We start from the raw sequence: 26,586 nt of genomic DNA on the forward strand, positions 1-26,586 counted from the left end.
AATTTGCCTAGAACGTTGCTCAGTTTTCTCAGTACACAATATCCAGTTATCTTTTGTGCAGTCGAATGTGCCTATCTTTCCAATGTAGCCAGCCATTTTTATTTTTATCACCGATCATGTTTATGAACCCACAAACTTAACTGTTTTCGGCCTTTTTAAAAACTTAAATGTCTCGATGCGCTTCAACAGGTAGGTAGTCATCTTAGGTTTGATTAGAACTTCCTTGTCTCCACTGTTATGTTTTTAATAATTACTCCAATATTACTGAAATATTAAATACACAGCAGAAACTCTTTCAATATTTTAGTATATTTTTGATTTATGCTTGTTACATGCGCTTCTACAGACTTTACTTTCAGCTGTCAATTCATAAATTCTTTTTTTCCATTTTAATGAAGCAAAATGGATTTTTGTTTGTACTGCTGTAACTGCAGCTAATGCTTGGACAGATGCGATGATTTAAATAGGTAAAATGGGATACTGAAAAACTATTGTACGATCAAAAACTTGAGCTCGTGTTAGGTTCATGGGCAATAACGTATGGTCGCTCAGTCATGGGAAACAGCCGGAAACGCAGGCGTCCTGCTCTCAATGAATATGTCAGACTCTTAAATCAGGGGTAAGACTGATCTTCAATCATAGCTCTTATGTGCTTCGGTGCGATTTTACTCCGCAGATTTAAAATTTATTCTTTCATGTTCTTCCTTTGTTAATGCCAGTCAGTGGTAAAGATGTGAAGAAAGACTCCAAGTGTTGGACCGTTTTAGAAAGTGGATTTGATTTTAAGATGACTAGGTGCACTGGTCAAACAAACCAAGCGAACTTAAAGTTCAGACTGTCTTGGGTTCATGATCATGTTGGTTGGAACACAGACAACCAGTCGCCAGCGCTAAATCAATCCTCCAGCAGGCGCCTGTTTTAACAGCAGCTTCAGTTTGTCGCAGGATCCGGTGGCTGCTTGGTCGTCTCACACTGCTCCCAGTACACGTGTGGGACGTACAGCCCGGCCGACCGGCACCTCCTGCATATCATGTTTCTCTCCAGCACTCTGAATAAACTACACACTTTTTTTTAATGCTGCAGCTTCACGTTTTAAAATCAGCAAGAACATTAACAGTGCTACTAAATACACTGAGAGCACGTAGACTTTATTTCCTGATTACATTGTCCAGTATTTTATTAGGGGCTTCAACACATTTTTTGTAACTTGCTTAACCCATACTTAAAATAGCGTTGACAATGTGAGGGAATGAATGGGTGCGATTACTGACAAGGTTAATTTCCAGTCTGACACAAGCTTTGTGTGATAAACCTTCACAGTGCTTATGCAAACCATGCAGATAATCAGCCTCCCACCTATGCCACCTACAGCATACTCACATTTTTTTAAAATTAACAAGTGGAGTTTCTCAGTGCTACCCTGTATTTTGTATAATACAGTGGTGCAGTCAGCTGAAGTGAACTTCAGCTGTGCCACTCTCCATGTTAAGGTCCAAGTTTTGAGTTTGATCTGCTATAAAGTAGAGGTTAGGAGTTGTGCCTCCATGATTTATTGGTGCTTATTTTACTCCTTGATGGAAGGCTATTGTGTCATGGAAGTTCTGCTACCATTACAATCGATCAGATGTTAGTATGTAATTAGCTCCAGTTTTCTTGCTGAAGGTTTGTTCAGGGCATGTTTACCACACTGGCAAGAACAGCTTTTATCTCCCATCTATACTCACTCCTTAGCCATTGAGGCCGTCAGAGTCAACCACTTTGTTGAGTCTGGGGCTATGTGTGGGCCAGGTTTCCTTCGCTGAAGATGTAGAGAATCTGGCTTGCCTCTGAGAGTTTCACAGTTACTGTACCAAGGTATGTTTTCTTTTTCTTTTCACAAAATAACACAGAAGCAATAAACTCTTCTTGGGCTTCCAGCAGGGTATAGGTATCTATTATAACTGTCACTTCGATGACAACTCTGCCATTTTCATCTGGGATGGCGGAATTTGTCATTGAAATGGCGTTTATAATCAAGACTTTACCTGGCTGGAAGTCCAAGAAGAGTTTATTTGCCATATATGCCGGAAAAGCACTAGATTCTTTTTAAACGCCGAAGCATTTATACAATTCTGACCAAGCTGCGCATAGATACTGGGCAACACACACAAAATACTGGAGGAGTTCAGCAGGCTAGGCAGCATCTATGGAGACGAGCATAGTCAACGTTTCGGGCCAAGATCCTTCAGCAGGACTGGAGAAAAAAAGATGAGGAGTCAGAGTTAGAAGGTGGGAGGAGGGGAGGAAGAAATTCAAGATGATAGGTGAAGTGGGGGGAGGGGTGAAGTAAAGAGCTGGGAAGTTGATTGGTGAGAGAGATACAGGGCTGGAGAAGGGGGAATCTAATAGGAGAGGACAGAAGGCCATGGAAGAAAGAAAAGGGAGAGGAGTGCCAGAAAGAGTCGATGGGCAGGCAAGGGGATAAGGTGAGCGAAGAAAAAGGGGATGGGGAATGGTGAAGGAAGGGGGCGGTATTACTTGAAGTTCAAGAGACCAATGTTCATACATTAAGTTTGGAGCCTACCCAGATGGAATATAAGGTGTTGCTCCTCCAACCCGAGTGTGGCCTCATCGAGACAGTAGAGGACCCCTCCCACCCGCCCTTCACCCCCCGTTTTGTCTATCAGCTTCAGTTTCTCCCTCCCCTACCTCCACCTTCTAAATCTGACTCCTCACCTTTTTTTTCTCCAGTCCTGCTGAAGGGTCTCAGCCTGAAATATCGACTGTACTCTTTTCCATAGGTGCTGTCTGGCCTGCTGAGTTCCCCCAGCATTTTGTGTGTGTTGCTTGGATTTTCAGTATCTGCAGATCTTCTCTTGTTTGTGATAGATACTGGTTGTGGCTCTTGAATCATTTTTATCAGTTCAATTTAGGCAATGTTCAAATTCCATTCCAATACATCTCAAAGTAGCACAGAACTGACACCTGTTCACAAAAGGTAACCATCTGTGGTGACCCCAAGCTCTCAAATGGGAAATATGAAATGTTGTGCTGAAAAGTAGATTATAAATCTAGCCCATGAGCTCTATTGTACAGAACAGACAAGTTTGCTTATACTATTCATAATGTTAACTCCTCTCAAAATACAAAAGTCTTTGCGAATTAGTTTATCCCAATGTTGGATTTGATACTCCATTCCAGTCTTCTTACTACAGAGCAACCTTACCTGTGTAGGTTCCTGCATTTCCAGAGTCATTTCCTCTTCCGTTGATAGCTTCAGGCTACACCAGGAAACTTCTAAATCTCAATAAAACAGATTTTGTTCCTGTGGTACAAAACTGGCTTTATCAAAGACAAGTTTAACATTTTTAGAGTTAGATATTTACTCTGTATTAATCCACCACAAAGTAAAAGTGGATTGAAGGAAATCTAAAATAACCTTTCTTGCTTGTTACATCAGAATATCAAACAAAAGGAAACAGAGAAACTTAATGACAATTAATTGCTCCTATATGCTACAAATGATTGCTCTAAAACTTTTATTTTTAAAAATTTTTTGTATTAAAAAACAACTCAAGGCATTTTGCAGAAAGAACTAAAGGAAAATGCTATACATCTGATGAAATGCAAGTACAATGTGGGTTAATTTATTGATTTAAGCTGGCTTCAAATAGGTTACAAAGTTTTTGGTCAATGTAGAAAACTTTTCCTGAGAGGTGGAGTGGCCTTCAGTTGAGCTATCTTAATTCATGTGAATATTTTTCTTACATTAAAGAAAGACAAGGCAATTAATTTGCTTTGTTATTAGTCACACACTGTTGGATCAATATCACATTTCTGCTTATGGGGGATAGTTGTGCACACAATTTGGTTGCAGTATTTCCTTTATTGGATTGTAAAATGCTTTGGAATATGCTAAAAAAGAGGTGAAAGAGTTCATAGAAATCCACATTTCATTTTTTTGTAAGGTGCATCGTGAAAAATACACATGAAAATGTTTCTCTAACTTTGTTTATGAAAAAAAACATATTAAGGCGATTGGTGCTTTGTATAGTGCATTTGATTGCTGCAGCAATCATGGAAGATTAATTAGATTTATAGAATTATTTCAACACAATACAAGTTTTCTTGAAGCCTCCTCTTCTTCTACTATTAAATTTGCCTTCAACATTCATGACTAGAATGAGTTAGGAATGCAGAGATCTGATCTGATTGGCTCTTTGTGAAATCACTCAGCTCTATCTATTGCCATTTTTTTCATCTTACATGCACGTAGTTCGATTTTGAAGCTACATTAGGTTGACATCTCATTTTCAGATGTGCCTAGTTCTACTGGGCATGATCCTCTGCATTCTCATTGAACCCCTGGCTTGACATTAATGGGTAAATGAGAAATGTGCCAGGTCATGGGGGATTGATTTCTCTGGTATACCTTTCTGCAGCTACTCCTGCTAATGGCCCACAGCTTCTCATGGATACCGAGTTTTGATCCGTCATCTCTGTCTGATTCTATTCCTTTTACCTCGACTGTAATGTCACACATAATAAAGTCAGCATGGTTTCTGTGAAGGGAAATCTTGCCTGAAAAATATGTCACAGTTCTTTGAGGAAGTAACCAGCAGGGCGGACAAAGGACAGACAGTGGATGTCATTTACTTGGATCTTCAGAAGGCATTTGGTAAGTTGCCACACATGAGGCTGTCTAACAAGATAAAACACTTTGGCGTTAAGGGAAAGATACCGGCATGGATAGAGGAATGTCTGACAGGCAGGAGGCAGCGAGTGGGAATATAGAAGGCCTTTTCTGGGTGGCTGCCATTGACTAGTGGTGTTCCTCAGGGGTTGGTATTGGGACCATTATTTTTCACATTGTTTGTTAATGATTTAGATAATGGAATTGATAGTTTTGTGGCAAAATTTGTGGATGATATGAAGATAGGTGGAGGGGTAGGTAGTGCTGGGGAAGCAATGTGATTGCAGCTGGACAGACAAATTGGAAGAATGGGCAAAAATGTGGCAGATAGAATGCAGTATTGGGAAATATATGATAAAGCATTTTGGTAAAGGAACAATAGTGCAGGCTATTAGCTAAATGGGGAGGAAAAACAAACATCAGAGATGCAGAGAAACTTAGGGGTCCTTGTGCAAGACTCCCAGAAGGTTAATTTACAAGTTGAGTCTCTGGTAAAGAAGGCAAATGCAATGTTGGCATTTATTCCAAGAGGAATAGAGTATAAAAGCAAGGAGATAATGCTGAGCCTTTATAAGACACTAGTCAGGCTGCACTTGGAGTATTGTCAACAGTTTTTGGTCCTATAACTCAGAAAGGATATGTTGTCATTGGAGAAAGTCCAGAGGAGGTTCACAAAGATGATTCTGGGAATGAAGGGGTTAACATATGAGGAATTTTTGCAGTTTTGGGGCAGTACTCCTTGGAATTTAGAAGAATGCTGGGGGGTCAGATCTCATTGAAACCTACTGAATGTTGAAAGGACTGGATAAGGTGGATGTGGAGAGGATGTTTCTTATGGTAGGGGTATCCGGAACTAGAGGGCACAGCCTCAAAATTGAGGGGCAACAGAGATAAGGAGGAATTTTTTTAGCCAGAGAGTAGTGAATCTGTGGAATGCTCTGCCACAAGCTGCGGTGGAGGCCAAGTCCGTGGATATATTTAAAGTAGAATTTGATTGTTTCCTGATTGGCCAGGGCATAGAAACAGAGAAACATAGAAAATAGGTGCAGGAGTAGGCCATTCGGCCCTTCGAGCCTGCACCGCCATTCAGTATGATCATGGCTGATCATCCAACTCAGAACCCTGTACCTGCCTTCTCTCCATACCCCCGATCCCTTTAGCCACAAGGGCCATATCTAACTCCCTCTTAAATATAGCCAATGAACTGGCCTCAACTGTTTCCTGTGGCAGAGAATTCCACAGATTCACCAATTTCTGTGTGAAGAAGCTTTTCCTCATCTTGGTCCTAAAAGGCTTCCCCTTTATCCTCAAACTGTGATGCTTCGTTCTGGACTTCCCCAAAATCGGGAACAATCTTCCGGCATCTAGCCTGTCCAATCCCTTTAGAATTTTATATGTTTCAATGATCCCCCCTCAATCTTCTAAATTCCAGAGAGTATAAGCATAGTCGATCCAGTCTTCCATCATATGAAAGTCCTGCCATCCCAGGAATCAATCTGGTGAACCTTCTTTGTACTCCCTCTATGGCAAGAATGTCTTTCCTCAGATTAGGGGACCAAAACTGCACACGATACTCCAGGTGTGGTTTCACCAAGGTCTTGTACAACTGCAGTAGAACCTCCCTGCTCCTGTACTCGAATCCTCTTGCTATGAATGCCAGCATACCATTCGCCTTTTTCACCGCCTGCTGTACCTGCATGTCCACTTTCAATGACTGGTGTACAATGGCATCAAAGGATATGGCGAGAAGGCAGGTGTATGGGGTTGAGTGGGATCCAGGATCGGCCATGGTGGAATGGTGGAGCAGACTCGATGGGCTGAATGGCCGAATTCTGCTCCTATCTCTTAATGATGTTATAATGGAGGATGTTTTTATTATGAAGGTCGGACTAGCTATCCACAAGGAATGCAGAGTGGTGATTTCTGCCTTTGCTGTTGTGCATCTGATACAAGTAAATTAGTGATAACAGAATTCCTTGTGTTGGTTCACTCACTACTTGATGAAGACCCAGTCTGGAGACTTTGTCCTTAAAAACCAAACAGTATTACCACATCAGTGTTGATGATGGACACCATGTCAGTGCAACATGGAACATTAATTCACCAGGAAAGGAAGGACATTAAGCCCCCATGTTTGACCTAACATCATGAAATTTCCTGATGTGACTCCCTCCCACCAGCATATCACTGTGTCTTTCCCTCAGGCACTTTAAAATTTCAGAGGATGTGCCTAGAGACTGCAATGGAGGAGTCTGCATGTCATCATAAATAAAGATTCCATAAGAACATTGTGTCAAGGTTGATTAGTTTGTGGGATAATTCACCTAATATAGACATCAGTCCCCAGACATTTGTGAGGACTTTGGTGTCCACCGTGTATGTCTTTACCATGTCTAAAGTTGGTGCCTTGATCAATAGTAGGTGGTCTTATTTTTTTTCTTTGTTCGGCATGGTAAAACGCTCACATCTATGTGCTGAAGTGCTTTGACAGGTTGGTCATGGCCAGAATCAACTCCTGCCTGAGGAAGGGCCTGGACCTGCTGCAATTTGCCTATTGCCACAATAAGTCTACAGTGGATGCAATTCCACTAGCTGTGCAATCCGCCTTGGATAACCTGAACAACAGCAATACATATAGAACATCCGACCACTGTTTATTGATTACAGTTCAGCATTTAACACAATCATACCCTAGGTTCTAATCAAAAAGCTCCAAAACCTGGGTCCCTGTGCCTCCCTCTGCAAATGGATCCTTGACTTCTTCACTGGGAGACCACAGCCAATGCAGATTGAAAATAGCAACTCCTCCTCACTGACAATCAACTTTGCTGCACCTCAAGGGTGCAAGCTTAGCCCACTTCTCTGCTGCCTACACTCATGACTATGTGGTTAGGCACAGCTCAAACACCATATATAGATCTGACAGTGACACTACAGTTGTTGGCAGAATATTGGTGATGAGGAGGGGTACAGGAGTGAGAGAGATAATCTGGTTGAGTGGTGACCCGACAACAACCCTGCACCCAACATCAATAAGACCAAGGACTTAATTGTGGACTTCAGGAAGGAGAAGTTGAGGGGACACACACCTGTCCTTATCAAGGGATCAGCAATGGAAAGGGTGAGTAGTTTTAAGTTCCTGGGTGTCAACATCTCTGAAGATCTATCCTCAGCGAAACATATTGATGCAATTACAAAGAGGCAGTGGCTACACTTTATTAGGAGGTTGAGGAGATTTGATATGTCACCTAAGAGTTTTACAGATTTATACAGATGTACCATGGAGAACATTCTGACTGGTTGCATCACCACCTGGTATGGAGGGGCCACTGCACAGGATCAGAAAAAGCTGCAGGAAGTTGCAAACTCAGCCAGCTCCATCATGGACACCTTATCAGCACCCAGGGCACTTTCAAAAGGTGATGCTTCAAAAGGCAGCATCCATCCATCATTAAGGATCCCCATCATCTAGGACATGCCACATCACTAAATATTACCCTGAAATTCATATTTCACACTACATCGAAGAAATACAATAAAATCAATGAAAAACTACACACAAAGACTGACAACCAAAGTGCCAAAGAAGACAAACTACAAATACAAAATAATAAGAGTAGGTAAGTAAACAATACCGAGAACGTGAGTTGTGGAGTCCTTGAAAGTGAGTCTAGAGAATGTGGAATCAGTTCAATGTTGAGGCGAGTGAAGTTATCCACGCTGGATCAGGACCCTAATGTTTGAAGGGTAATAACTGTTCCTAAACCTGGCGATGTAAGCCTAAGGTTCCTGTACCTCCTTCCCGATGGTAGCAGCCAGAAGAGAGCATGACCTGGATAGTGCGGGTCCTTGCTGCTGGATGGGTGCTGCCTTTTTTTTTGCAGCAGTGCTCTTTTCAGATGTGCTCATTTATTGGGAGGAGGGTGCTTTTCCTGTGATGGATTGGGCATTATCTACCACTTTTTGTAGCTCTTGCCGTTCTTGGTAAGGTTTCGAAACTGTCGGCTTCTAACGACTAAGTCGGTAAAGATTTTGCACTGAGGGAACGTTGACCATTGACTTTGAATTTGGCAGAGCACAACTCCACAAGCACGGAGTGCGCGACCGCCACAACAACAGCGAAACCCTCCTTCAGAGGGAAGCCCGGGGCTGCAGCGATGACGAAAGGAGAAGCAGGCCCGGGCGACCTGTCAATCACACGGTCTCCGGAGGGTTGGAACCTGCTGCTGACGCTGATAAACTGATACCGTGGGAAAGCAGGAGCTCACTGCACCCTACGCGACGCTCAGAGTGGAGGGGTATTTGGCGACAGCGAGATAATTAATAATGAAGAGATCTGTTGACTTCAGCTCCTCGGACAGTGAATTAGACATTGAAGATGAAAACGGGTAAATTATTTCTTTACTCGTTAATTCTCCAGAATTATGACCCTAGTTTATATTTAGAGAAATTCTCCACGATTACTAGCGGAAATCAATTAAAATGCAACACAATTAAACAAGCTAAGGAAATGTCTATGCAAATCTTATTTTAAATAGGAACAAGAAGGAATCCAATCCCGGGAAACTGGCAGCTTGCTCCCAGAACCAGGCACGAAAGAAGAGACGCGGAGTAGGTTTACAACTTGCCTGCAAATCACTCTGCCCTAATTTTTTGTTTCATTCCCACCTTAGCGGAGCTGTGATGATTATAAAACTGGCCTTTTGTTTAATTGCAGATAGTCGAGAAACGTCGAAGAGATCGCATTAACAACAGTCTGTCAGAACTTCGCCGACTGGTTCCCAGTGCCTACGAGAAACAAGTAGGATTGAAGCTTCCCGTGTAGTTCGAGTAGGGGAGATACACTGTGCGAGCAAATGTGTGATGAGGGTGGAGGGGGGACTAGAATACTGGTATTTTGTGTGTATTGCACCAAATTTTAAATAGTTTGAGGAAAATAGGGTTGAGTGGTCCATTCTTCGTCTAATAGTTCCCTCGTTTTATAGGGATCAACTAAACTAGAAAAAGCGGAAATACTGCAAATGACAGTCGATCATTTGAAAATTCTCCACACGAGCAGCGGAAGAGGTGAGTATGATGCCGAGTTCTTTGAATAGTGGACGAGCAGTAACTAATAGAGGCGGCTCGATGAACAAAAGCTCAGATGCCAGGTATCAAATCTCTGAGCAAATGCTGCAACTCTTCCATCCCACTGCGCGCTATTTTTGTTTAAAAGCGCGGCTGCCAAAGAGCGAAGGTGGGAGGAATCTGCGAGGCTTTGCTGCGGCGTAGTGTCTGGGACGTTTCGGATCGGCTCCGCTGCATTGTAAAGGGGGAGGGAGAGCAGCCAATGCCATAGGAAAGAACAGCGAGGAAAACCTGAAGACAGAATTTGGGGAGTTAGGTAGAAAGCTGAAAAGCGGAACCTCTAATGTTGCTGCTTGTGCCACGCGCCAGTGAGGGTAAAAATAAGGTGATTTGGCAGATGAATGCGTGGCTGAAGAACTGGTGCCGGGGGCAAGGGTTTCAGATTTCTGGATCATTGGGATCGCCTTCAGGACTGTACAAAAGGGGCGGGTTGCACCTGAACCGTGGGGAGCGGGGGATGCAATATCCTTGTGGGTAGGTTTGCGAGAGCTGTTGGGGAGGATTAATTTGGCTAGAGGATGGGAAGCGGAGTGATAGAGCTGAGGATTGGGCAGTTATTATAAAGGTAGTTGCAGTGTGTCGTGAGATTGTCGGGAAGGTGATAAAGGGCAAAATTGCAGTCAGTGGAATGAGTTGCAGTGTAACATGAGGGCAAGCTCAAAAAGGGTGACAAATATAGGACTAAAGGTTTTACATTTAAATGTACGCGGCATACGGGATAAAGTAGACGATCTTGTAGCGCAGTTAGAAGTCGGCAGGTATGATGTTGTGGGCGTCACAGTCGTGGCTGAAAAAGATTATAGCTGAAGCTTAATATCCAAGGATACACATTGTATCAAAAGGACAGGCAGGTAGGCAGAGGGGTTGGTGTGGCTCAGTTGGTAAAAAATGAAATCAAGTCCTTAGAAAGAGCTGACATGGGATCAGAAGATGTTGAAACCTTGTTCAAAGTTCAAAGTAAGTGTATTATCAAGGTACATATACAACCATGAGAGTTAAGAAGCTGCAATGGTAAAAAAGACCCTGATGGGAGTTATATACGGGCTTCCGAACAGCAGCCAGCATGTGGACTACAAATTATGACGGGAGATAGAAAAGGCAAGTCAAAAGGGCAATATTACAATAGTCGTGGGGGATTTTGATATGTAGGTAGATTGGGAAAATCAGGTTGGTGCTGGATCCCAAGAGAGAGAATTTGTAGAATGCCTATGAGATGGCTTTTTGGAGCAGCTTATGGTTGAGCACAGTAGGGGAAAGGCAATTCTGGATTGGGTGTTGTTTAATGAACTGGAGGTAGTGATCCTAATATGATATAATACAGCCTGCAATTTGAGAGGGAGAAGCTAAAGTCAGATGTGTCAGTATTATAGTGGAGTTAAGGGAATTGAGTCACGAGTGAGGAGCTGGCTAAAGTAGATTGGAAGCATAATGGCAGAGCAGCAGTGCCGGGAGGTTCTGGGAGCAATTCAGAAGGTGCAGGATACATCCGTCTCAAAGAAGAAGTATCCTAAAGGCAGGATGACACAACTGTAACTGGCAAGGGAAGTCAAAGACAACATAAAAACAAAATGGAGGGCATAAAATAGAGCAAAAATTAGTGGGAAGTGAGAGGATTAGTAAGCTTTTAAAAGCAAACAGAAGGCAACCAAAAAGCCACAAGGACGGAAATAATGAAATATGAAAGTAAGCTCGCCAATAATATCAAAAAGGATACCAAAAGTTTTTTCAGATATATTAATAGTAAAAGAGAGGTGAGAGTAGATGTTGGACCTCTGGAAAATGACACTGGACAGTAATGGGGGACAAAGAAATGGCAGATGAACAGTTTTGCATCTTCACTGTGGATGACACTAACAGTATTCCAGAAGTATAAGAGTGTCAGGAGGCAGAAGTAAGTGCAGCTGCTATTACAAGGGAGAAGATGCTTGGGAAATTGAAAGGGTTGTGTTACGTACCCCGTAACTGGGTTGCCAAACCAGCAGAATTGGATCACTCAGTTGGAGTCTAGATTACTAGAACTAAGAAAGTTTTATCAAAGAAACAAGCAACATAGTACTCTAATCAAAAGGATAAAAAATGCAACAGTTCAGCAATGATAAACATACATGTACACAGAATTAAGATAACAGGATCAATCAAGCTCTATCGTTGTCTAGGGGTAAATGACCAGTTTCAAAGTGACGCAAAGTTCAGTTCAATTTAGTTCAGTTCAGTTCGCAGTAATCGCTGCCGTGGGAGATGGACAGTGTGGGGGAAGGAGAGAGAGAGCAAAACGAATGAATATTCAAACGGCTTCCACACAGACCTTCGACATTCTTCGCCGTCAGCTTTTGGGTGAGCCCTTTGTGATGTCATCTGAGGTCACCGACCGTGACCCCTCCGTTTCCAGATACGATGGTTTTCTCTGCGGTTAACCTGGCACCCGGGCAAGGGCGGACGCACACCAGGTTCCCGCTGATCGAGCCTTTCCACCCTGTGCGTCTATGGCTTGGTCCCGCAACCAGCCTTCCAAAACTTCCCACCGACTTGTGGGAGACGCACCACTTCCAGGGTCCCGTTACCTCGGGGTGTCGTGTGTGTCCTGCCTTAGTGAACCTGTCTCTTTTTATCCCCCTACTGGGGTATCGCCTGTCCATCACTTCAAACAGTTCAGGGTTCAAAGGGGGAGCCGATCTTGACAGCTCTCCTTCCGTTAAACTCTCCCGTCCCTTCATTAACATCTCCAAATGCTGCTCCATTGTTTTCCTTATCTCTCTCTCTCCTGAAGACAGGAGGCAGATCAACTGCTGATCCCACTGGTGCCAGCACAGGACAGCTAACATCTTAATCTATGCGTATTCTCGTCACAGTTGAAAGTAGATAAGTTTCTTGGACCAGTTGGACTACACCCCAAGGCTCTGAAAGAGGTAGCTGAACAGATTTTGGAGGCATTTATAATGATCTTTCAAGAATCACTAGATTCTGGCATGGTTCCGGAGGACTGAAAAATTATAAATGTCACTCCACTCATCAAGAATTGGTGGGGGGGTGGGGAGAAGACAGAAGAAAGGAAAATATAGGCTAGTTAACCTGATCTTAGTGGTTGGGAGTATGTTGCAGTTGATAGTGAATTTCAATTTATTTATTTATTTTTAAATATTTATTGAGATACAGTGCGGTATAGGTCCTTCCGGCTTTTCAATCCACGCCACCCAGCAATCGCCTGATTTAATCCTAGCCTAATCATGGGACAATTTACAATGACCAATTAACCTACCAGCCAGTATGTCTTTGGACTGTGGGAGGAAACTGGAGAACCCAGAGAAAACCTATGTGGTCATGGGACAACGTATAGGCATTAACTCCTTACAGGCAGTGGCATGAAGGATGTTGTTTCGAGGTACTTGGAGGCCAAAGTCAACATGATCTCCTTAAGGGAAAAACTTGCATGCCAAATCTGTTGGAATTCTTTGATGTAATAGCAAGTAGGGGAGATAAAGGAGGATTGGTGGATGTTGGGTACCTGGATTTTTAGAAGGCCTTTGACAGGGGGCAGTACTTGAGGCTGCAAAACAAGGTAAGTGCCCATGGTATTACAGTACCATGGGCACTTATCTTGTTTTGCAGCCTCAAGTACTGCCCCCTGTCAAAGGCCTTCTAAGATAGAGAATTAGCTGATTGGCAGGAGGCAAAGGGTTGGAATAAAGGGGGTCTTTTCTAGTTGGCTGCCAGTGACTAGTGGTCTTCTTGGGGCTGCTTTTTTATCTTATATGTCAATGATTTGGATGATGGAATAGATGGTCTTGTGGCCAAATTTGTGGGTGATGTAAAGATAGGTGGAGGGGCAGATTGGATTGAGGAATCAGGGAGGCTGCAGAAGGACTTAGATTAGGAGAATGGGCAAAGAAGTTGCAGATGGAATGCAGTGTTGGGAAGTGTATGGCCATGCATTTTGGTAGAAAGGACAAAAGTGTAGACTATTTTCTAAATGGGGAGAAAATTAAAAAATCCAAGGTGCGAAGGAACTTGGGAGTCTTTGTGCAGGATTCGCTAAAGGTCAACTTGCAAGTTGAGTTGGTGGTGAGGAAGGTAAGTGAAATGCAAGCAGTCATTTCAAGAAGACTAGATATAAAAGTAAGGGTGTAATGCTGAAGCTTTATAAGGCATTGGTGAGGCCTCACTTGGAGTCTTGTGAGCATTTTTGGGTCCCTTAACTAAGAAAGGACATGCTGACATTGGAGCGGGTTCAGAAGAGGTTCACAAGAATGATTCCGGAAATGTTTGATGGTTCTGGAATTTGGAAGAATGAGGGGCATCTCACTGAAACCTATTGAACATTGAAAGATCTAGATCGAGTGGATGAGGAGAGGATGTTTCTTATGGTAGAAGAGTCTAAGGCCAGAGTATTCAGCCTCTGAAAAGAAGCATGTCATTTAGAATGCAGATGAGGAGGAATTTCTTTAGCCAGAGGGTGATGAATCTGCGGAACTCATTGCCACAGCGGCTGTGCAGGCCGGGTCGTTGGGAGTTTGATAGGTTCTTGATTAGTTATGGTGTGAAAGATAATGGGGAGAAGGCAGGGGAATGGGGCTGGGAGGGAAAATGGATCGGCCATGATGAAATGGCAGAACAATGCTCAATGGGCTGTTCTCCTATGTCTTATGGTCTTATAAAAAAGGGGAAAACTGCAAAAAAACTTTTAAATTCATAGTTTGTACATTCAGTAATGTAAACTTTAAAGAAAAAAAAGGTGTAAACATAGCACCATTGCCACTCAGGTAGCTCCTTGAAGTGATAGACCCTTTGATTATTGGAGGGGCACATCCAACTCAGGCCCTTCCATGTGTGGTAGTGGACGGTCACTGTGCTGTGGTCCTTCCCCACAGAGGCTTAGCATTGGCTGCAGCAAACCTCAGTGCATTCTCCAGTATGTACATCTGTAGCCTGGACTGAGCCTGTCTGCAGCATTCCCTCACAAACATCTCACCGTGCTGGAGGACCAAGTTTCAAACTAAGGGGTGCCCTTCACTGATTTGATGGTCTTCCAGCAGCATTTGCTGTCTGCCTTGGTGTGTGTTCTTGGGAGCAGTCTTAGTAGATCAGAGTCATCTGTCAAACCGCTGCTGGGGATGAAATGGGACACAGACCCCTATATGAATCTTCACAACCTCTTAACAAATCTACAATCTGCAAAGAGGTGGGTGACCGTTTCTTCCCCTCCATGTCCATACCAAGGACAGCTTACACTGGGGGTGATGTGTCCTGCGTAGAGGAAACCTCTGACTGGGAGGCGCCTCTCATTGCCAGCCAAGCGATGTCTTGGTGTATGTTGGTCAGGTGAGGGTGGTGCTCTCGACAGCCTTGCCTCTCATTGCTTATCTCAGACCTGGGACAACAGAAAACTTCAAATTGATTTGGAGTCAAATGTTTCTTTAAATGCATTTTTTGATGTCCACAGATGGAGTACTGTATTTTCCTCCTTGGATGGATACTATATTTAGACATTTTTGTCCCTTTTGTCTCAGTCAAATTGCCCGAAGATGTTTGGAAGAACTATTGAGTGTATTGGCCATTCTCCTCTGACCGTAATACTGAAGCTGTTCATCTGGCCATTATCATATTACTGTCTGTGGGAGTCTGCTATATGGAATGTTAACTGATGCGTTTCCTACATTTCAGAAATGCATAATTCCTTTCGGATCTTTCGAATTCCACTTGGATGTCCTGAAAGAGATTAGATAAATGCTAAATCATTAGAACCATTATATATATATATATATATATATATATATATATATATAAAACCTTTAAATGTGTCAAAGAAGAAGTGGATACATTGTTAAGTATGTAATCAAAGCACAGAGCACAGTCTACCATTGGGAAGGGTGTACACAGATATGTTGGAGTAATGTGACTTACTGTACCTGAAGGTGTGATTGTGGATAAAAGCTGGAAACATCTGGGCAGTGATGGATCAGATAATAATAAAATGAGGTTGAATAGTTCTTCTCAGAATTATGAAACACAGAAAATGTACACTGGTTCTCAACTCAATAACAATAATTAAGGATATCATTAAAAATGAAGAATACATTTAAAAGCATTGTTAGTACGTAGAGTGGCAGTAGAGTGCTTTCTCGAGGTTGATTGATTCTGAAATGACTTAAAAGGGAGTTGGATGAGTATTTGAACAGATTGTAATGGAGAAGGACATGGGGGAAGGGCAGGGAAATATGATTGGATTAGATAGTTGAAGAGTTAACACTGACTGGGCATTAAGAATGAATAGCTTCTTTGTTCCTAAATTTCCATGAGAAGCACATACATTTCATGGTGGGTAGTCTTATGGAGTAAAACTTCCACACTTTTACAGGAGCTTACGGATAAAAATATTATGAGACGTGAAAAGATGGGAATGCATGCTTAGAGATGTATCTGTTGATCCTGAGGTTTTTATATCTATTGATTCCCAATGGGGGGATATCTGTACTGGTGCCAGTTGACTTTCTCATTGGAATGAGAACTCGGATCAGATTCCAACAACAAAAGCATTCAATGCTGGGTATAGCTGGCACTCTCTGAATTTGATTACAGCTTCACTGTTTCTGATTTGTCATATCCCCACACCCGATCCACCTGCTGTGCCACCCAGATAATATTTTTGTTTATACAGGACATGAGTGTAGTTAACACAGCTGCCATTAGCTATTTCTGATTAAGATAAGATAAAACTTTATTTATCCCAAAGGAAATTATTGTTGTAAGGTTGCTCAGTCAGTAATCTATACTTTAAAATACAAAATGTAAGCATTGAGATATGAAAAGTGCAAAATTTGCATTAAGAAGTAATAGGACAAAATACAGATGTGCAATGAAACCATATATACTTAAGGAGAAGGCTCTATGGAGTCTTACAGCTACAGGGAGAAAGGATCTCCAGTGGTGTTCAGTGGTGTACCTCGCTGGAATGAGTCTGTTACTAAAGGTGCTCCTCTGTTTGTCCAGTATGTCATGGAGGAGCTGAGAGGGATTATCCATAATGCTCCATAGCTTCTGCAGTATCCTCCTCTCAGACACAACCACCAGGGAGTCCAGTTCCACCGCCAGAACAGAACCAGCCTTCCTGACGAGCTTATTGATCTTCTTGGCATCAGCTGCTCTCACCCTGCAGCCCCAGCAGACTACAACGTAGAACCAAATGCTGGCCACCACTGAGTTGTAGGATATCTGCAGCATAGTACTGCAGACATTGAATGACCGGAGCCTCCTCAGGAAGTACAGTCAGCTCTGTTCCTTCTTGTACAGAGCCTCTGTATTTTTAGACCAGTCCAGTTTATTGTCCAGGTGAGCTCCCAGGTATTTGCAGTCCTGGACTATTTCCACATCTGTTCCCTTGATGGAGATGGGAATGCAGGGTGTATTTCACCTTCCTGAAGTCCACCACCAACTCCTTTGTCTTGGTTACATTGAGCTGCAGGTGACTCAGCCCACAGCACTCAACAAGGTTGTCCACCACCCTTCTGTGTTCAGCCTCTTGACCCCGGCTGCTACAGCCCACAGCTGTCGAATTGTATGAAAACTTCTGCAGGTGGCAGGACTCTGAGCTGTATCTGAAGTCCGAGGTATAGACGGTGAACAGGAAAGGGGACAGGACAGTCCCCTGAATTGCTCCTGTGCTGCTAACCACGGTATCTAATACACAGCTCTGCAATCTATCTCACATATTGTAGCTGTTTGGACAGGCAGTCAGTAATCCAGGACACTAGTGGAGCATCCACCTACATTGTTGTGAGCTTACTCCCTCATAAAGCAAATTGTATGGTGTTAAAAACATTGGAGAAATCAAAGAGCATGATCCTCACAGTGCTGCCTGACTCATCCAGGTGGGTGTAAGCCCGTTGAAGCAGGAAGATAGTGGTGTCTTCGACTCCAATATGTGGTTGGTAAGCAAACTGCAGGGGGTCCAGTGATGGATTTACGAGGATCTGGAGGAGTGGCAGGACCAGTCTTTCCAATGATTTCATAACATGTGAGGTCAGTGGCACTGGGTATGGTGGAACATGGATACTGGAATGAAGCAGAATGTTTTCCACAGTACTGTACCAGGACCCTCTCCAGCCACAGAGCCAGATTAAAGGTGTATTGAAAGACTGCACCCAGCTCAGTATCACACACCTTGAGTACTCTTGAGCTGATGCCATCTGGGTCCACAGCCTGGCTGGGTGAAGTCCACTGAGTTCTCTCCTTACCTGTTCAGCAGTGACAGTCTCTGTGTCTGTGGTCATTGGCTCTCCGGTGTCCTTGGAGAGAGATGGAGGGTGAGGGGTGAGATGAGAGGAGCTGGGAGGTGGATGGGTTGTAGAGGAGTAAACAGAAGCCTCCTCATCAAACTTGTTGAAAAACACGTTTAACTCATTGGCCCTGTCGTGGTCCCCTTCAATCACCTGGTCTCTGGTCTTTTTGTACCCAGTGATAGTTTTCATACCACTCCACACATTCTTTGTGTTGTTCTGCTGTAGTTTCCAATCCAGCTTCCTCCTGTAGCAGTCCTTGCCCTGGGCAATCTTCTCCCTCAGTACCCTTTGAACAAGCCTCATCTGCTCACTACCTCCATCTCTGAATGTCCTCTTCTTCCTGTTCAGTATGGCTTTGATGTCTTTAGTGACCCAAGGTTTATTGTTTGGGAAAGAGAGCACAGTCCTAGTTGGAACAGTATTACCCACACAGAAGTTGATGTACCCTATAATGCAGTCCGTCCGTTCAGCAGTGTCCTCTCCAGAGCATATCCCAGTCAGTCAATCAAAGCAGATTTGCAGGGCCTCATTGGCCTCCTGTGACCATTTCCTAACAGATTTCTTGATCGTGGGTTGCGGCTGGACCAGAGAGGCTTATACAAGGGCTGAAGGTACACCAGATACATAATATGTGTCCTTAATATTGGCATGTAGCAGATTGAGTGTTTTCCCTGGTTTGACATTCCACAAACTGAATGAAAGTGGACAAAGGTGCATCCAAGTTGACTATAGCCTTTGATATAGTGATATAGTTAAGGGTGATTGCCCCCGTACTCATTTCAAAAGGCAGTTAAGAGTTGAAAATCAAAATAAAATCTGCAGATACTGTAAATCTAAAAGACAGAAAATGCTGGAAATAGCAGGTCAAGCTGCATCTGTGGGAAGAGAAACAGTGTCAATGTTTCAGGTCAAAGACCCTTTGTCAGAGTAGAGAAGGAGACAAAAGAAGCTTGTGAATCTCTGGGGGATGGGGGAGAGTGCTATTTAGGGCAAAACCAAGATGACTGTGGGGTTATCTGGTCAATGAATGATTGGGAGCCGTTAGAGGCTGAGAATATAGATACACAAAGCTAGACAAATGTTTATGGGAGCTGTGAAATGTAAAGTACAAGAACACCCAAGAAAGGAGCTGGAATAGGCCACCAGACCCTTTAAGCTCCCTAATATGATCTTGGTTAATGTATGCTCACCTCTTCTGTGCCATTCATCCATGCCCCTCTATTCCTCTATCTATTCAATATTTATTCACCTTCACTTTCAATACTTCCATCACCCACGAGGACAGAGACATCCAGAGATTTGCCATCTTCAGTCCAAAGACATTTCTGTGTAACTTAATTTTAAATGATCAGACTAATTATTGTTGTCTTCTTCCACTAGTGAAAACACCCCAGCATCTAAGCCCCTTAGGATTTTATTTGCTTGGATAAACTCATTCATCTAAACTCTAAGGAATACTAAATGTTTTATTCTCTCTTCATCCCAGACAATCCTCTCATCCCAGGAATTAGCCAAGTGAATCTGTTTTGTACTGCCTCCAATATTGCTACATACTTGGCTATGAGGAACAAAACTGTAGACCATATTCCAGGCGAGGCTTCAACAACATGCTGCAGAAGTCTAATAAAATCTTCCTATTTTAAAACTACAGCCTCTTTGTAAAGAAGGCCAAAAAACCATTTAACTTCTTATCTACTTAAGGAATTTAGAAAAACAAATTGTAGAGAGATAGCAGACAGTTGCAATACTGGATCTCCTTTTAGGGATCAAGATAGGGCAGGTGACAGACGTGTGTGTAGGGAAACACTTTGGATCTAGTAATCATTATTCCATTAGTTTCAAGATAATTATGGAGAAGGATTGGACTGGTCCTCAGTTTGAGGCTCTAAATTGGAGAAAGGCCAATTTTGATGGTGTCAGACAGGATCTGGCAAAGTGAGATTAAAATTAGTTGTTTTCTAGCAAAAGAATGCTTGGTGAGTGGGGGGACTTCAAAAATGAAATATTGAGAGCACAAAGTTTGTATGTTCCTGTTAGAATAAAAGGTAAAGCTAACAGGTTTAGGGAACCTTGGTTTTTGAGGGATATTGATGCCCTGCTTAAAAAGAAGAATGAGGTGCATAACAGATATAGACAGCAAGAAACAAATGAGGTACTTGACTTATATAGGGAATGCAGGAGAGTACTTAAAAGGGAAATCAAGAGGACTAATGGAAAGCATTATGTGGCTTCGGCAGACAAGGTAAAGGAGAATCCCAACAGCTTCAACAGATATACTAAGAGCAAGAGGATAGAGAGGGTCAAAATTAGTCCATTTGAAGATCAGTGTGGTCATCAAGTCTAACCTGCCTGTGGCCATCAAACTTTACAACTCCTCTCTTGGAGGGTCAGACACCCTGAGCCAATAGGCTGGTCCTGGACATTTCCTGGCATAATATACATATTACTATTTAATTATTTATGGTGCAACTGTAACGAAAACCAATTTCCCCCGGGATCAGTAAAGTATGACTATGACTATGACTATGGAGCTGAAAGAGAAAGGAAGATCTTAAATTGATTTTTTGCCTCTGTGTTTACTTGGGAGATGGATCCAGACTCTATAAAACTGAGGCAAAACAGTAGTGAGGTTATGGACCATTTCTGGATTATAGAAGAGGAAATGCTTGCTGTCTTGAGACAAATTAGTGTAAACACGAAGCCTCAGAGCCTGATAAGGTGTTCCCTTGAACTTTGTGGGAGGCCCAGAAATTGCAGCGGCACTGGCAGACATATTTAAAGTGTCCTTAGCCACAGATGAAGTGCCAGAAGACTGGATGATAGCTAATAGAACATAGAACAGTACAGCACAGCACATTCCAAGCCCTTCAGCCCGCAATGTTGTGCCGACCCTCAAACCCTGCCTCCCATATAACCCCCCACCTTAAATTCCTCTATATACCTGTCTAGTAGTCTCTTAAACTTCACGAATGTATCTGCCCCCACCACTGACTCAGGCAGTGCATTCCACGCACCAACCACTCTCTATGAGTAAAAAACCTTCCTCTAATATCCCCCTTGAAATTTCCACCCCTTACCTTAAAGTCATGTCCTCTTATATTGAGCAGTGGTGCCCTGGGGAAGAGGCGCTGGCTATCCACTCTATCTATTCCTCTTATTACCTTGTACACCTCTATCATGTCTCCTCTCATCCTCCTTCTCTCCAAAGAGTAAAGCCCTAGCTCCCTTAATCTCTGATCATAATTCATACTTTCTAAACCAGGCAGCATCCTGGTAAATCTCCTCTGTACCCTTTCCAATGCTTCCACATCCTTCCTATAGTGAGGTGACCAGAACTGGACACAGTACTCCAAGTGTGGCCTAACCAGAGTAAATGTTAGTTAATTGTTCAGGAAAGATCAAGAATAAGATGGCAAACATGAGGTGGACACACATTTTAATTCCACGTCCGATTCCCATTCTGATATGTCTATCCATGGCCTCCTCTACTGTCAGGATGAAGCTACACTCAGGTTGGAGGAATAACACCTCATATTCCGCCTGGGTAGCCTCCAACCTGATGGCATGAACATTGACTTCTCTAACTTCTGTTAGTGCCCCTCCTCCCCATCGTACCCCATCCGTTATTTATTTTATATATATATACTTTTTCTCTCTCTCCTTTTTCTCCCTCTGTCCCTCTCACTATACCCCTTGCCCACCCTCTGGGCTTCCCCCCTCCCCTTTCTTTCTCCCTAGGTCTCCTGTCCCATGATCCTCTCATATCCGTTTTGTCAATCACCTGTCCAGCTCTTGGCTCCATCCCTCCCCCTCCTGTCTTCTCCTATCATTTTGGATCTCCCCTCCCCCTCCCACTTTCAAATCTCTTACTAGCTCTTCTCTCAGTTAGTCCTGACAAAGGGTCTCGGCCCAAAACGTCGACTGTACCTCTTCCTAGAGATGCTGCCTGGCCTGCTGCGTTCACCAGCAACTTTGATGTCTGTTGCAAGAATAAGATGGGAAGTTTTAGATTGGTAAGCCTGGCATCAGTAGTGGGTAAGTAATTGGAATGTATACTAAGAGAAAGTATATATAAGTATTGGGATACATAGGGCCTAATTGTATAGTCAACATGGCTTTGAGTGCGGTAGGTCATGTCTAAGCAATCTTTTGGAGCTTTTTAAGGAGATTACCACAAATGTTGTTGAAGGAAAGGCAATGGATATTGTTTACATGGATTATAGTAAGTCCTTTGACACAAGCGCCATATGGGAGGCTGGTCTAGAAGGTTCAGTCACTTGATATTCAGGAAGAAGTATCAAATTGGATTCAACATTGGCTTAGCAGGAGAAGCCAGAAATTGAAAGTAGAATGAATGTATGCATGTTTGATTGGAGGCTTGTGACTAGTGGTGTACTGCCGGGATTGGTGCTGCGTCTTTTGCTGTTTGTCATCTATGTTAATGATTTGAATGATAATGTGGTAAAGTGGATCAACAGTTTTGTAGATGGCACCAAAACTGGGGGCACAGTGGAGTGCGAGGAAGGCTATCAAAACTTGAAGCAGGATCTGGACCAGCTGGAAAGTAGGTTGGATAATGACAGATGGAATTTGATACAGGTAAGTGTGAGGTGTTGCACTTTGGGAGGACAAACTAGGGTGGGACTTGCGCTGAGAAGTGTGGTAGAACAAAGAGATCTAGGAGCACACATCCATAATCCCTTGACAGTAGTATCACACTTAGATGGGGCTGTTAAGAGAGTTTTTGGTATATAGGCCTTCATAAATCAGAGTATTGAGTACAGGAATTGGGATGTTATGTTGAAGTTGTGTAAGACATTAGCAAGGCCAAATTCGGAGTATTATTTGCAGTGCTGATTTCCTACCAATCGAAAAGGTATGAATAAGATTAAAAGAGTACAGAGAAAATTTACATGTTATGTAGCTGTGACTTGAGGACGTGACTTGAGTACAGGGAAGGATTAAATAAGTTAGGACTTTATTCCCTGGAGTGTAGGAGAACGAAGGGAGGTTTGATAGAGGTGTACAAAATCATGAGGTCATACATAGAGTAAAGGCAAACAGGCTTTTTCCACTGAGGTTGGGTGACATCAGAACTGGAGGTTTTGGGTTAAGTATGAAAGGTGAAGTGTTTAAGGGGAACCTGAGGGGAAATCTCTTCGCTCAGAGGGTGGTGAGAGTGTGAAATGAGTTGCCAGTGGAAGAAGTGGAACCATTTAAAATGGGTTTGAATAAGTACAGAGATGAGAGGGGTATGGAGGGCTATGGTCCAGGTGCAAATCAAAGAATCGCATGGACCATAGCTGAAGAACCTGTGCTGAGATGCTCCACAACTCAATGACTTTATGCCCATCTACTCATTTTCATATCATGGGCAAGTGTGGAAACTTAACAGACTGTTCCTTCCTTCAGATTATTAATGTAGTTGTGAGGAGCACTTCAAAGTTATCTCCTTTTGGCCTGAATACCAAATCTCTTTTTTTTGCAAGACAGCTAGTTTGCAATACCACAGACTTTTAATTTATGCACCAACCTCCTCTGTGCGCCTTTTTGAATCTCTATAAATTATGTCTACAGATTTTCCCCTTCACTCCCAGAGAGAGACAAAACACCAAAAAAAATCAAGATTACTGAATATTATAGATGAAAGACAGGTACAGACTGATAAATCAAATTACCTTAAATTGTAGAGTCTAGAAGGCTACAACATGCCCGGATAAAAAGTACGGCACTGTTTCTCAAGTTTGTATTGGCCCCACCGTGACAATGCAGCAAGTCACAGATTATAAGACCATAAGGAATGGGATGAGGAACTAAAGCAATTAACTTTATTTGTCACATATACATTGAAACATAAAGTGAAATCCGTTGTTTTGTGTCAAATCAAATCAGCAAGTACAGTGGATTCTGGTTAATTGGTCCATCAGTTAATCGGGACAGCTGCTTATTTGGGACAATGCATAAAGAACAAAAACTAATCAAGAAAATATATGGGATTCCCTTCATTTATTTGGGATACTCTGCAGCTTAATTGGAACAGGTGACTGTTGCCAAACAGTTTCTGTCTATCAGCAGTCGAGTGAACTTGTATAGCCATTAGACACTGTACTGTACTTAGAGCAGACAGTTTTTAATAATAAGTTGTGTGTATTAGCGTTCAAAAATCAGTGATTTCTGTAACTGATAGTTGGCGAGGAATAAGCAATAAGACCACTTAGAATTGTTTTGTTCACTGCAGTTTCAAGCATTCAGGCTTGGAGATGTCAAAAGTGGTCAGGAGTGAAAATTAAGTGATTTCACTGCTTCAACAAGTTAGGAACTATGAAGAATTTGAAGGTATTTGTTATCTTTTGTAACTCCAAAACATAAAATGAATTGAAGGAAAAACACAGGGAGACGAGGACAAACGTGTGCTTTTCGTTTTTACTTTAAGCGAGGTGTGCACATAAAATATGGTGGCATAATGAAATATGTCATGCTCAGCCTATAATCTTGTAATCTTTTTTACATTGTCTTGAGGTTTTGGAGATGTTCCTTGTCATCCCCATGGGTAACAATGATGTTGTCCAGATAACACGGAGTGCCTGGACAGCCTTGCAGCACCTGATCCATAGCTTTCTGTCAGAGTGCAGGTGCAGATCCTCCTCCAATATATGCTCATTATAGCAATAAAGCCCCTTGTGAGTGTTTATGATGAGACACACTTTGGACTCTTCTTCCATTTCCGTCAGTACGTAGACTCCGTTAGGTCCACTTTGCGAAAGTGTTTCTCTTCAGAGAGATAACCATCATCCTGGGCCTCGGGTATTGATCTACTTTCAATACTAGGTTGATGGTGACCCTAAAATCACCACAGATCCTGACAGGCTCATATTTCTTAGCCACTGGGACTGCTGATGTTGTCCATGGGCTCCAGACAACCTTGGAAAGAATTCCTTCAGCCTCTATGCAATCTAGCTTGCTGGCTTGATGGTATAAAGAACCAGACGGGCTTTGTAAAACTTTGGTGTGGCATTTTCAATGAACACTATTTTACCCTTGGTATGTTTGAGTTTTCCAGTGCCATCCTCGAGTACAGCTGTGGCATCATCCAGTGCATTTCTTAAGTTGCTTTCAGTTGACTCTATTGCAGAGGATGTGGCATGCAAATTGTGGATGGATCTCCAATCAAGTTGTAGTTGCCTCAGTAAATCACACCCTCACATTGCTGGTCCTCCTCTTTTTACCACATACAAGCCCAACGTGGCTCCATTTCACTGTTAGGAATGTCATTCCCACAGGTGTTATCTTTTCTCCAGTATAAGTTCTTAGTTGGGTATCTGCAAGCTTCAGTTCGGTTTCTTTAAAATGCTGTTTAAACTCATTTCATGGAATGACTGACACAGCTGGGCCAGTGTCCAATCCATTTGATTAATTTGCTGTTCACTTCTGGTGTAAGCCATATTGCTTGTCTCTTGTAATTCTCAAGGCTGCGCAATCCTCTGTCACTCTCATCACAATCAAATTTTTCATCAACAGCATGTAAATTAGTGTTCTTTTTGAAGCTGCAACTGGACTTTTTATCTTTATCTCTTCCATGTGTAGTCCATTTATTTTTATCTTTCCAATATGCTCTTTGTATGCATTACTTTTTTACGTTTTCTGTAAGTTCTACCATCTGTGATAAAGTAGCCTTTCAACCTGCATTGTTCTGGTGTATGTGAGCCCCTGCCACAACAGTAACACAATTTGTTTGGCCAGGTCTCTGTTTAGACTTTGCAATTTTGTTCCCGCTCATTTTCATTCAATTGCGTCTCTGACTGCTGTTTCCATTGATACAGCAATTTCAACTGCTATTTTAAATGTGAGTTGTGCGTCTTTTAAATCTGGGTGAGAAGCCATTTTTGAGTGTTTTCTTGTTAAAATTCCACAAATTATCTAATCTCTCAGTGCATCTTTAAGCCCATTACTAAACTGACAATGCTCTGATAGTCTCTTCAATTCAGCCACATAAGCTGAACTGGACTCCCCTTCCTTCTGATTCCACTTATGAAACCTAAAGTGTTCTGCAGTCAACAATGGTTTTGGTTCTAAGTGTTCCTGCATTACTTTCATGATACCAGGAAAGCTCATCTTGGCTGGTTTGCTTGGAGCAGGTAAGCTTCTAAACAAACTGTATGCTTTTCCACCCAATGTATTCAGCAAAACTGGCACTTACTTTACATTGGCTGTTTCATTTGCTTCAAAATTCTGCTCAATTCACTTAATACACATTATCAAGTTATCTTTTGTGCACCTGAACACGTTTATCTCTCTGATGTAGCCAGCCACTTCTGCTCTTTTTCTTATATTTATGATTATTATCACCTGGTACTCACTGTCTATGAACCCATGAATTCGTTTGTTTTCTGCTTTTTTTTTACTCTGCCATCTTTCTTTTCCACTTGTGAAGAAACAAATGTGTGTTTTTTAAACTTGGATGTCTCACTGTGCTTCAACAGGTAGGTAGTCACCTCGGTTTGTTTTAAACTTATT

At 42.5% G+C, this 26,586-nt stretch overlaps 1 protein-coding gene across 1 annotated transcript in view; it reads left to right on the plus strand.

Moving 5' to 3' along the window:
- Positions 1 to 8,952: 8,952 nt before the first annotated feature.
- Positions 8,953 to 26,586, plus strand: part of LOC140208389 (hairy/enhancer-of-split related with YRPW motif protein 1-like) — a 28,214-nt gene continuing 10,580 nt past the window's right edge. Inside the window, exons 1-4 of the mRNA XM_072277055.1 lie at positions 8,953 to 9,060; positions 9,211 to 9,283; positions 9,390 to 9,473; positions 9,658 to 9,739. Of these exons, the coding sequence (XP_072133156.1) occupies positions 8,999 to 9,060; positions 9,211 to 9,283; positions 9,390 to 9,473; positions 9,658 to 9,739 (301 nt within the window). The 5' untranslated portion in view covers positions 8,953 to 8,998. The remainder of the gene's footprint in view (positions 9,061 to 9,210; positions 9,284 to 9,389; positions 9,474 to 9,657; positions 9,740 to 26,586) is intronic.

The sequence above is a fragment of the Mobula birostris genome, chromosome 2 (assembly GCF_030028105.1).
Source record: "Mobula birostris isolate sMobBir1 chromosome 2, sMobBir1.hap1, whole genome shotgun sequence".
NCBI lineage: Eukaryota > Metazoa > Chordata > Chondrichthyes > Myliobatiformes > Myliobatidae > Mobula > Mobula birostris.